General features: G+C 39.0%; 1 protein-coding gene across 1 annotated transcript in view; it reads right to left on the minus strand.

Annotated features, from left to right (window-relative positions):
- Positions 1-12184, minus strand: part of itga7 (integrin, alpha 7) — a 56761-nt gene that overhangs the window by 41020 nt on the left and 3557 nt on the right. The window contains exons 2-4 of the mRNA XM_089125247.1: positions 9060-9296; positions 2017-2138; positions 1846-1925 (exon numbers count right to left, since the gene is read on the minus strand). Coding sequence (XP_088981373.1) covers positions 1846-1925; positions 2017-2138; positions 9060-9296 — 439 coding nt within the window. The remainder of the gene's footprint in view (positions 1-1845; positions 1926-2016; positions 2139-9059; positions 9297-12184) is intronic.

Genomic DNA, 12184 nt, shown 5'->3' on the forward strand with positions numbered 1-12184 from the left:
AAAACAGTATAAGGGGTCCGTGTGTCAGGTCTTAAAGGGTTAGTTCACCCAAAAATGAAAATTAAGTAATTAATTACTCACCCCCATGCTGTACCAACCCCGTAAGACCTTCGTTCGTCTTCGGAACACAAATAAAGATATTTTTGATTAAATTTGAGAGCTTTATAACTACCACATAGGCTCCTAAGGGACTGCCTCTTGACGGCCCAGAAAGTCAATGAAGAAAATGTTTAAATATCGCAAGTGACTACCGTGGCTCAACTATATGTTTATCAAGCGACGAGAATACTTTTTGTGCGAAAAAACAAACAACAATAACGAGTTTATTCGACTATTCCTTTTCTTCCTTGTAGGCCAGAAACGAGACTTCCTTAGAATTCCATGACGCATGCGCGAGAATTGAACTAAAGTAGTGTAAGGAGATCGCAATTCTCGCGCATGCGTTGTGGAAATCTAAGGAAGTCTCGTTTCTGGCCTACAAGGAAGAAAAGGAATAGTCGAATAAACTCGTTATTTTTGTTTGCTTTTTCGCACAAAAAGTATTCTCGTCGCTTGATAAACATATAGTTGAGCCACGGTAGTCACTTGCGATATTTAAACATTTTCTTCATTGACTTTCTGGGCCGTCAAGAGGCAGTCCCTTAGGCAGCCAATGTGGTAGTTATACAGCTCTCAAATTTAATCAAAAATATCTTCATTTGTGTTCCGAAGACGAACGAAGGTCTTACGGGGTTGGTACAGCATGGGGGTGAGTAATTAATGACTTAATTTTCATTTTTGGGTGAACTAACCCTTTAAGGGGCCGTTCACATATCGCGCCTAAAAACGCGTAGAAAACGCTAGGCGCACGCGTTCTCATTTTTCCAAAGAAGCGCTAGGGCGGTTGCACTCCGGAGGCGTCTGTCGTTGCTAAGCAACCATCAGCTGCGCTCTCCATTACATGAAGGAAATTTCAGAAATGGATTTCCACCACCGAAAAACCTTTGCTGTAACTCTGTTACAAGATTTATTTACTCAGAAAAGTTAAAAAAAACGCCACAGTGTTTGGGTGCACCCCATAGCCTACTACAAAAACGCAAGAACCATGGGGAATTTCACCAGCTGATTCAGGAACTCCGCCTGGACAATGGGAGGTTCAAAGCCTATTTCAGAGTGGACAAGGACCAGTTTGATTATATTTTAAGAAGAGGTAACAAAAATGGCGAGGAAACTGATTGGTTGACGTGACACGTGACCTACGGTGCGCTTGCGGCATTCTGAAAAGTTGAGATGTTTTTATCTCGATGCGGCGCGGACGCGCCTGGAAAAAACGAGCGCGTCGCACCGCGACCGCGTCGCTTCCATTATGAGCGCGCATACCGCGCGCCTACATTTGAAATAACGAACTTGAGCGCGCAAAAGACGCGATATGTGAACCGGCCCTAAGGCTACAGCAGCATAATATACCGGCTGCCAAATTATGAGATAATGTTAAAAAGATCTACGTATATGGCAGCTTTTCCCCATGTTATCGATGTCAACACTGTGGCGTGTGAAAACGCTTCGTGGCTTGTAACTTTGGAAAGCCACTCACCACAGTGGCTGGTAGCAAAAAAGTTAAAGTCAAACCCTGATTGTAACCCATCCGGCTCCGAGCCGGACTCGAACCGGAGTGTGCGGCATTGGGAGGCGGGCATGATGATAAAGCCGTTAAATACCACAGTCTCTAGCGTTATCTCTCACTAGCTGGCCTCTGTAACACAGGGTTTATAAACTCTACTGCAGGATTTTACACATAGCCAATGACTGCTTCACATCACATCAGATCGGTCTGATCTACCTGTCACAGGAATAACATATACTCACCACCACTTTTCCACCAATCCCTTGACTTTTGACTGTGACTCCCAACCACTGGTTGTCTTTGCTCATTTCTTCTGAACTCACTTGAGAAAACAACAAACATTTTTCCTTGAATGGACACTTAGCTTAGCAGAGATAATAGTTCATCACATGAAAATGAAGCTGACGTGTTACCATCTTCCTCGATGTCCACCCGTTCACACTTCTCCGATGTAACCGGACAGCGATACAGGGCACCGGGACGGATGGTCTGCAAAGTTCCCACGCCTCGGGCCTGAGGAGCCCCAACCAATATCCTGCAGAGGAAGAACAACTGTTTTACCCTCATCCTTCCCTCGGGTCATTTTGACCCGGAATTATTATTTTTTTAATTAAAAAATGTGAGTGTTCATCGGAGGGGTCACACTTTTGTCACACTTGAACCATGAATACACACACACACAAAAAAGGTTATGGATTTGAGAATTTTTGTGGTTGAAATTTTGTGGTCATTTGCTCCATATAGAGCTATAAGGCCATCTTGAGTCATGAAATATCATGTTATTTTATTTTTTTCCACATGAGGTCGGCAAAGACACCCAATGTAAGATATTTTGAGCTGAATTAAAAGGGTAATGCATGGAATTATGAGTTATTCTGAATTTAAGTTGAAAGAATGTGAGGAATGTGCTCAAATTACTGTTTATTTATTTATTATTTATGGATCAAATCTAGTAATTAAAAGGTAAATTAAAAAAAAATCTTCCCCAAAAAAATGCATTGAGAAACTGAAAAAAAATAATATTATCAAAATGATATAAAGTAAGCTTTCTGGACATAAAAAGGTATAATTTTAAGGCTTCGGGTCATTTTGACCCGCGAGGAAAGGATGAGGGTTAAATGCTGTTTCTAGTCTAACTCGTAAACACTGTTTATGAAGAACTTGCTTTACTAGAGCTGCCACATTGGCCTTTCTAATTTCTCCCATTCATTGTAATACCTGTGATCCATCTCTACGGACTTCTGCTTTTTGGCTAAGGTTATCGCTCCGCCATCAGCCAAACAAAAATAAGGAAGGCAGTGAAAGTCAGTCATTTCTGCTGGTGTAAAGTTTGCCAAAGTGCATGTGGATCAACCAGAAAACTTTAATGAAGACTACTTTATTATGTGGACAGATGAGTTCAAAAATACTCCAGCTGAGTTTCTGCCCAGGTCCCAGTGGTCAGCCAAATTGTTTATCATTGAATTATTGTATTGAATCAATTCACATTTGGTTCCCCAGTGCTCGCCTGACAGCACAGGGGTGTCAGTATGATGTTTGGTGTGGATGTACTTCCACTGGACCAAGACGTTTTGCCATTCAATGATTGAGATTCTGTGTTATACAAGAAAATCTACTGGAGCATTTGATGGTGTAATACTGTATTTATTGTAACCTGTGTCTTCTATCCACAAGTTCCCTACGCCCCATGAGGCCTTGCGTCAAAAGTGGGCGCGACTTCCGGTTGGAAGTAAACAAAGCGCGATTTGACATGCTTGACACTCGTTCATTCAACAGCTGACAGTCATTCAAGTTATAGCGATCCAAACTAGCTAACGATGTGGGAACACAACCTCAACGAAATTAAAAAAAGTGAAATAACAGTACCTTTACCCTCCGCAGATATTATAATAACATTATTAATAATCAATACTCATCAAGGCATGGTGGCAGACAGTTGTGCGAGCTGACAAACAATTAAAATAAAAAATACACACTTAGTCATTGTGCTTTGGAGTTTATTTAAAATTATAAATGAATGTGCTACTTGAATACATTAACTGGCACATTTGGTATTCTGTCAACACAGGCTTTGATCCTGAGTTTAGCTGTAACATCAGTAGAGAACAGCCAATCACATGCTGATAGAGTTTATAGAATATTAAGAATTTAAACAAATGTACACAGGAAGATTCGTCGTCTTTTGGGAGGTGATGGAAACTACAGTCGTTGGCAGGATCACTCTGATTTCGTTTTCAGCTTATGTTCAAAACAATCACGTTTAAGCCACTGAATTAGTTTAGTCCGGTTATACATACAACCGCGAACAGCACATGTTGTCCCTGAGCTCCGTAACGACATCTCTCATAAAGATTTGCGTCTTTAAATAGTAAAATAATTCTCCGAAAAACAGCTAGCCTCTTCGCTAACTAACACACAAAATACCATTGGAATGCTACTTCCGCAGCCTCACCGGAAGTTTCACCCACTTTATTTTTTACAGGAGCGCCCCTCGGAAACTTGTGGATACCAAACAAATTTTTCTGTTCACTAACTTCAGTTTTCTTAATTTCTTAAGTCTCTGTGTCTTTCGGTCCCAAATCAGAGAAAGCACAAAGAATTGTGTTAACTGTCAACATGACTGTCTTCATTTACAACACTACATCTACTGTTTTAGCATTTAGATGAATGGTACACACTCTGTGTGTCTTTAGAAACGTTATCGCCCCAGTGAAATCTTTTGTACCTTTTTTTTTTCTGAGAGTCTAGCAGGCTGTTAAAACGAGTGGTTTAGAGAGAAACATTTGTTTGATTTTGAGTTTGTAAGGTTCATGGGCATCGGGTCTTAATCCAAGGGTTTTGCAAAACTTGCAAATGTCCAGTCCTTGCATATAATGCATGTCCTTTTCTGAGCCCCTGACTGTATTTAACAAGCTTTGTGTTCGTGAGTGTGAAAGAAGGCTGTAGATCTTAAAGACAGAATGAGCGAGTCTAGCCTCTGGTTTTGTTTCGAGGCGTCTGGATGCGGGACAAGAGCTTCAGAACGCTGGGAACTCATTAGCATGAGAAAGACTGTGTGTGAAAGGCATCTAACCAGAGGACAATGAGCTGATCTCCCCTCCTGATGCAGCGCAATATCTCTCTCTGCTGTACATTACTGCATCTCTCTCTCTCTCTCAAACACACACACTAAGCAGATATTAATCAGACAGTCCAATCCTCTAATAACTGTTGACTTGTAGTTGCAAAGTTACTAAAGTGAACTGTCGAAATGAAGTCTTTTTGTCAGGACCCTCTGAAAGCCTTGGCAAGAAGTGTGTGTGTAGATGAAGATGGGTGACAGTATTTCCAAAACAATCTAAATAACTGTATATTGATGAGACTCCGCGTCAGTGCAGGAGTCAGAGGGTCGGGTCGCGTCTCGTATATATAGCAGCGCTCTATAACGGGCAGCAGATCTCACACTGTATAAATAGAGCTCACACACAGTAACAGACCACACCACATGACTTCCTTACACAACGCCAATCAATTGTGTTCAAATGTGCATTTACTGCCCGCACACTGGGAACGGTGGATCTGATCTCACAGTGAGTCAGAGAGAGATCACTGTCCTGAGGCGTCAGAAATCAAGATCTCACCAACATGCACAGGTTCCTTCAGGGAATTTCCCCAGATCCAATAACATCAAACTCCAAATCCACTAATATTGTAATCTAAAACTTTATAAAGAAGGAGAAAAGTGAGTCACAGAGATTGGGTTTATGTCTGGCTGCACTTCTGAAGTTTCCCTTCAAGGACCAAGAAACAATATATATAAATTATTAACCTCTTAACTGTCACCCCCCTTTTTTTGAATAGACATGAAAATGCACATTTCGAACTTAAATGGTTGTAATTCAAGAATGCTTTGGAATATAGACATATGATTGGTCTTGTTTTAAAGAAGACATTTGGCAGGTTTTTGTAGAAGTGAAATAAATTAAGAAAGTGAAACAGAAAAAAAGTTATAGAAGTTTGAGTTTATGGAAATGTACAATGTAAAAATATTAATTATTCATATTTTACATAAAATATATATTTTCAAAACCTGGGCTACTCTAAAACGGCAGAAAGATCAAAGCTAAAAATCTGAACAAGTTGTGTTTCAAATTTTAGGTTGATATCTCAAAAAATGAGCTTTCAGTAAGATTTTGTTTGAGCGCAGTACCAAACTTTTCCACTAGGGCACAACCAGACTCCATTACTGCCCATATAAGGGCGATTGCATTTCCATTCGAGTTTTGAGTGATATGAACCATTATTTTCACAATTTTCATACAATTTCTGAAGTAGAGGATCCTATTCAGAAGTAGCATGGGAAGTTTGGCAGATTTTGAAATGAATTGAACCTCTAAGAAACACATACAAAGAACACGAATGTAAGTCATAGCTCGCTGCCAAGTCACAAATGGTGAATTTATTATTTTTTTCTTGATATTTCAAACTTTTCAGACCTTTTTTTCCAAAATAATTGAATGGATTCTATCTTTTGAACTTTTGGCATGAAAACAAACTGAGGTATCTACCATTTTTTCATGATTTTTCATGTTTACTGCTATTTTTAAATAAAGGTCTGAACACGCCTTATGAGTATGAAAATATTCTTGTTGCATATTGATAAATTATGGCTCCTCTGTAATATATTTTGAAAATCAGTCACCAAATATGGAAACTAGAGATTGTAAGCTTTCAAATGATATATAGTTTGTCAATATTATTTAAGGTATTTACTAAGATATTATTGTTTTAAAAATATAGTGGCAAACGTCCCACCTGTGGGACGGTGACAGTTAAGTGGAAACAACCTGAGAAATAGAAATGAAACCAAGACAACAACAAATCCTTCATTAACGCTGTAAGACGAGAGCTCATCGAGCAATGAATTATTTGTAACTTTTAGACAAGTGAACAGAAAGATAGGCTGGTGACCCGAACTCAAATGATTGGTCCTAACGTTTTAAAGTTAGTTCGACCTAGTCTCGACTAATTTCGAGTTGGTCAAATTAGACACAGTGAATCCTTTCTGCTTCGGACTGAAACCTTGACAGCTTTTAACAGCTTCTGCCTAAAACAGCATCTTGTAACCTTATAGCTTAAACACACACAACCTCCTTTTAGACGCCAGAGACAGACGAGTGTGTGCCGGACACTAGTAAACATACAGCTCTGATGGACACTGTCTACAGAAATACTTTTACACATCATTTAGAGAGCGAGAATGTGTAAATGATGAAACCCGGCCTGTTCAATCACATCACAGGAGTCTGAAAACACGAGTTTAAACTATTTTAACTTGACTTCTCAAAGGCACAACACTCAATATTTGTTTCTAGGTGGATCGTTGAAGAAAAAGAGACACACACGTTTCCCGGAAATCAAACGGCGACTTCGAAGCAAAGTGTTTCCCATTTTGTGCGTGTTGTGCATCAGACACTCAGCCAACGGTGTTTGACGTCTGAGACTGAGACATCAATTCCCTTTAAATCACAAGTCGACCTCACAAAGTGACCAGTCGGTTGTTGGGTTACTAGTCGACCATCCTGACCGACAGTATTATAGACTCCTGATTTCCATTCAAATCAATGCGTATTGATGTTGATTGACAGGTCGTAGTAGAGCTGATTTCTCTGAGAGGATGATCCTGAATAAAGCTGTGATCATGTGACTCATAGAAGACAGTCCTGACTCGTTTTTCACAATGTGACACAACTATAAAAGCGTGGAAATATGCGTGCATTTACAGGTGAAACTCGAAAAATGAGAAATAATTCAACTTAAAAGGTGAAACTAATTTTATAGACTCATCACATGCAAAGTGAGATATTTCAAGCCTTTATTTGATGATTATGTCTTATAGATATAAAAACCTTCTCACAATATTCTAATTTTGAATTTGGGGTTTTCATAAGCTGTAAGCCATAATCATCAAAATTATAACAAATAAAAGCTTGAAATATCTCACTTTGCATGTAATGAGTCTATTTAATATATTATTTTCAACTTTTACTGTAAGTTGAATTACTGAAATAAATTAACTTTTGCACGATATCCAAATCATTCGAGTTTCACCTGTAATTTGGAAACACTTTGAAAGTTCACTTTAGACATTTTACTGATTATAAGTAATTTTACAACTAAGTTGCATGTAAGCTTATTCTACAAACCCGAACCTGAACCTAACAGTCTACTAATACTCTAATGAAAGTTAGATGACATGTAGTTACTTATAGTTAGTAGAATATCTAAAGTGGACTATCAAATTACAGTAACCATTCATTTTACTCCACACGAGAGTGATTTTTATCAAGTAACAGAGTCTAGATTCTGCTCTCTTCTCTTTTTTCATCTGTTTTCTGGTCCAGCCGGTGAAACTGGTGCGTCTGATCACATGATGAGAGGATTTGTTTATGTCTAGAGCACAAATGCTGCAGGAACTATAACACCGAGTGCTTAGAGAGCAACAATAACCGTGATGCTGGCTACTAATAATAGTTGATAATAAGCAGTGAGGTCATCACAGCGTAATGCTTCTCACTGTAACTCAACTTACACACACACACACTGTATGTCTGACAGAACAGAAGCGTTCAGCTTTAACAGTGGGTGTTGGATCATATCTGCTGTGTCACCGACTGAACATCATCCTGAATATTAACAGATCCGTCTCTGATCGCAGAGTCATTCAGCATGACACACACACACACACACACACTCTATGAAATAGATATTTTACCATCTACATGAGCTGAATCAATAAATATCTAAACATAAATATCTAAAATATCAGCACAAATATCCTAAACATCCTTAAATCAGGAAGAAGAAATACTGAAGATATTAAGTCTTAATTCCTGAAAGAGTTTATGCTTAAAACAAGAACAAATACATGTGCTTGTGAGCTCAGGAAAAATAATAACACTTTATTTTACCATGTCATTGTTACATGTAGTTACTACAGTAATAACTATACATTATGCATAATCACATGCAACTAAACCAAACCAAATCATAACCCTATAGTAAGTGCATGTAGTTACTTAATATTACTTAAATATATAATTACAGTGGAACAAATAAAGTCTTAATTCATAAGGAAAACAAGTTTATGTTCACACTTTACACTTTATTATAAGGTGTCAGTGTTACAGTGTAATTATATATTTAAGTAATGTGAGATATTATTTAACTACATGTACTAACTATAGGCTTAGATTCAGTTGCATGTAACTATGCAGAATTTACTGTCATTACTACATGAAACACATGTAACAAAGACACTGTAAAATAAAGTGTTACCATTTGTTCTTGTTTTAAGCACAAAGTCACTTCAGCAATTTTACTTCAAGTAAATCTATCTTGATTTGAAAATGTTGATATATTTGTCCTGGAAAACAAGAGCCATAAAGTCCTATTTCCCCGTGTGTGTGTGACTCACCAGTTGTGCGGCTCAGGTGTGATCTGCTGGTGTAAAGCCAACGAGAAGCCAAAGAAGCTTCCCTGCTCGCCCTCCTTGATGAGGACGCTGCTGTCGTCCAGGTTAAACGCTGAGATCCGGGAGCCCAGAGAAAGCAGGAGCAGGAGCAGGAGCAGGGGTCGATCCGAGCTCCTCCGGTGTGTGTTCCCGATGGACATGACAGTCCTGGACGAGTCCTGATCAACAAAACAACACACACTAGAAGGTCTTCAGAAGAGATCAGAGTCGGTTTGCTGTTGCCGGTCTGAGATCCTCTCGAGACGGGAGTTAGACTGCCAAAGACAGACTGTGCACAAGTGCAGTGCCACACACACACACACACACACACACAGAGACGTGAATAGACCACACACACCCCCTCAGCTGACATCATCACTCAGCAATCCGTGCCACATTGATCAGGATTCGAGTAATCGCTTATCGCTGGAGAATACAGGAATGCAAATAACTTGCATTTAGAAAAGGCTCGTTTTAATTCCTGCATGCTCTCTCAGGCACAGAATGTGAAAGTGTCGTTCAGTTGCATTGAGGCGTCTCAGGCTACACTTTATACTGTGTTTAACTGGGTTGAGTTCTTGCAGTTCATGCACTAGACTTGTGCTCAAGGTCATGATGCTGAGATGTGGTAACAATTTATTTTACATTGACTCTTCTTACATTTGTTACACATTTTAATTGTAGAAACGGCAGTGAATTATGGATTACTACAAGCAACTAAACGTCATGTGGTGAAAATCAAGCTTTTAATGTTAAATGTGTCTATGTGGTGTTTTTAATATGCTTAAGACACACCATGTGTAAATTCCAATTCATAAGTCGACAGCATTGCGTATTTTCTGCTTAAAACTGCAGTGAACTAAAGACAGTCTCAAAAACACGGTTTGAAATCGCTGGTGTTTCTGACGTCACAAACTACCTTGTAACCAATCAGATCAACGTGTGATCGTCAACCAGTGGATCTCTAGCTGAGTGAGTGAGTGGAGGCGGGGCAAATTTGCATATTCATACCACCGCACATACTAAATGAGGCAAGAGTGTCGAGTTACAAGATGCTTTTAGACATGAAGAATGAGTTTTAAAGGAGAACTCTGATCAATTTTAACATTGAGCTCATTTTTTTTTGTACATTTGGAGCGTTGTCAGTACAGACAAAAACGACAAAAATCGGTGTTGCCTACACAGTGTTATCCTCTTTTTAAACTTCGCACCCTGTTGACTTCAATGGGGCAAGTTCTAAACCTGCTTTTAGCCTCTTAACATCCTTGATTTGTCATTATGAGTGCACAGTCATGTGAGTGGTGTTATTAAGAGTGACCACGGTCAATCTGACTGCAGTAGATGTGAAAGATTTTAATAAAAATGATGTTAAAGGGTTAGTTCACCCAAAAATGAAAATTCTGTCAGTATTTACTCACCCTCATGTTGTTCCAACCCCGTAAGACCTTCGTTCATCTTCGGAACACAAATTAAGATATTTAAGATATTAAGATCGCTCCTGCATACTAGTCCATAGGCTTCTTGAGGGACTGGCTCTTGCTGTCCCCGAAAAGTCATTAAAGACATCGTTAAAATAGTCCAAGTGACTACAGGGGCTCAATCTTAAGTTTATCAAACGACGAGAACACTTTTGTGCGCAAAAAACAACAAAAATAACGACTTTATTTCAACTATTCACTTCCTTCTCCATGAGCCTGTAAGTCAGTTAACGTAGTGTGATTGCGTAGAGCTACGTCACACGTAGGCTCACTATTGGCCGACGCTGGTCATGTGTGTGTGATGCGTGTGACGTACAATAACAGAAGCTTACGCTATTAAACTAGTAACCTAACTCGCGCAGAGGGAGAAATGAACGAATAGTTGAAATAAAGTCGTTATTTTTGTTGTTTTTTTGCGCACAAAAGTGTTCTCGTCGTTTGATAAACTTAAGATTGAGCCCCTGTAGTCACTTGGACTATTTTAACGATGTCTTTAATGACTTTTCGAGGACAGCAAGAGCCAGTCCCTCAAGAAGCCTATGGACTGTATGCAGGAGCGATCTTAATATCTTAAATATCTTAATTTGTGTTCCGAAGATGAACGAAGGTCTTACGGGGTTGGAACAACATGAGGGTGAGTAAATACTGACAGAATTTTCATTTTTGGGTGAACTAACCCTTTAATTCATCCAGCACACATACCTCTATTTGCTTCCTGTTTTTGGTCGAAGCCCACAGTAGTTGATTGTCGAGTTCACGCGCGCTCATTGGTGAATATTATCTTAAACCTACCACTGTGTGGTGATCGACAATCGACTACTGTGGACTTCGACCCAAAACAAATAGAGGTATGTGCGCTGGCTGAATTAACATCATTTTTATTAATATCTTTCACATCTACTGCAGTCAGATTGACCATGATCACTCTTAAAGGGATACTCCACTTTTTTTGGAAATAAGCTCATTTTACCACTCCCCTAGAGTTAAACAGTTGGGTTTTACCGTTTTCGAATGTATTCAGCCGATTTTCTGATATTTAGAAGAATATCAGTAACCAGACAGTTTCTGGTCTCATTGACTTCCATAGTAGGAAAAAAAATATACTATGGTAGTCAATGGGTCCAGAAACTGTCTGTTTACTGATATTCTTCTAAATATCAGAACATCGGCTGAATACATTTGAAAACGGTAAAACTCAACTGTTTAACTCTAGGGGAGTGGTAAAATGAGCCTATTTCCAAAAAAAAGTGGAGTATCCCTTTAATAACACCACTCAAATGGCTGTGCACTCGTAATGCCAAATCAAGGATGTTAAGAGGCTAAAAGCAGGTTTAGAATTTTCCCCCATTGAAGTCAACAGGGTGCGAATTTTAAAAAGACGATAACACCGTCACAGTGTAGGCAACACCGTCATTTTTGTCTGTACTGACAGCACTCCGAATGTAGAAAAAACGAGCTCAATGTTAAAATTGACCGGAGTTTTCCTTTACTCTAACGACAGATCTTCCAATGCCGACAAACAAAGGAAACATTAGATAAAGTGAATTAAATAAAAACATGCAATATGATTGAAGAGTTTGTGATGTTGTCATTATAGCAGAATTTGGGTTA

This window comes from Pimephales promelas, chromosome 21, assembly GCF_988280905.1.
Source record: "Pimephales promelas chromosome 21, fPimPro1.hap1.1, whole genome shotgun sequence".
Classification (NCBI taxonomy): Eukaryota; Metazoa; Chordata; class Actinopteri; order Cypriniformes; family Leuciscidae; genus Pimephales; species Pimephales promelas.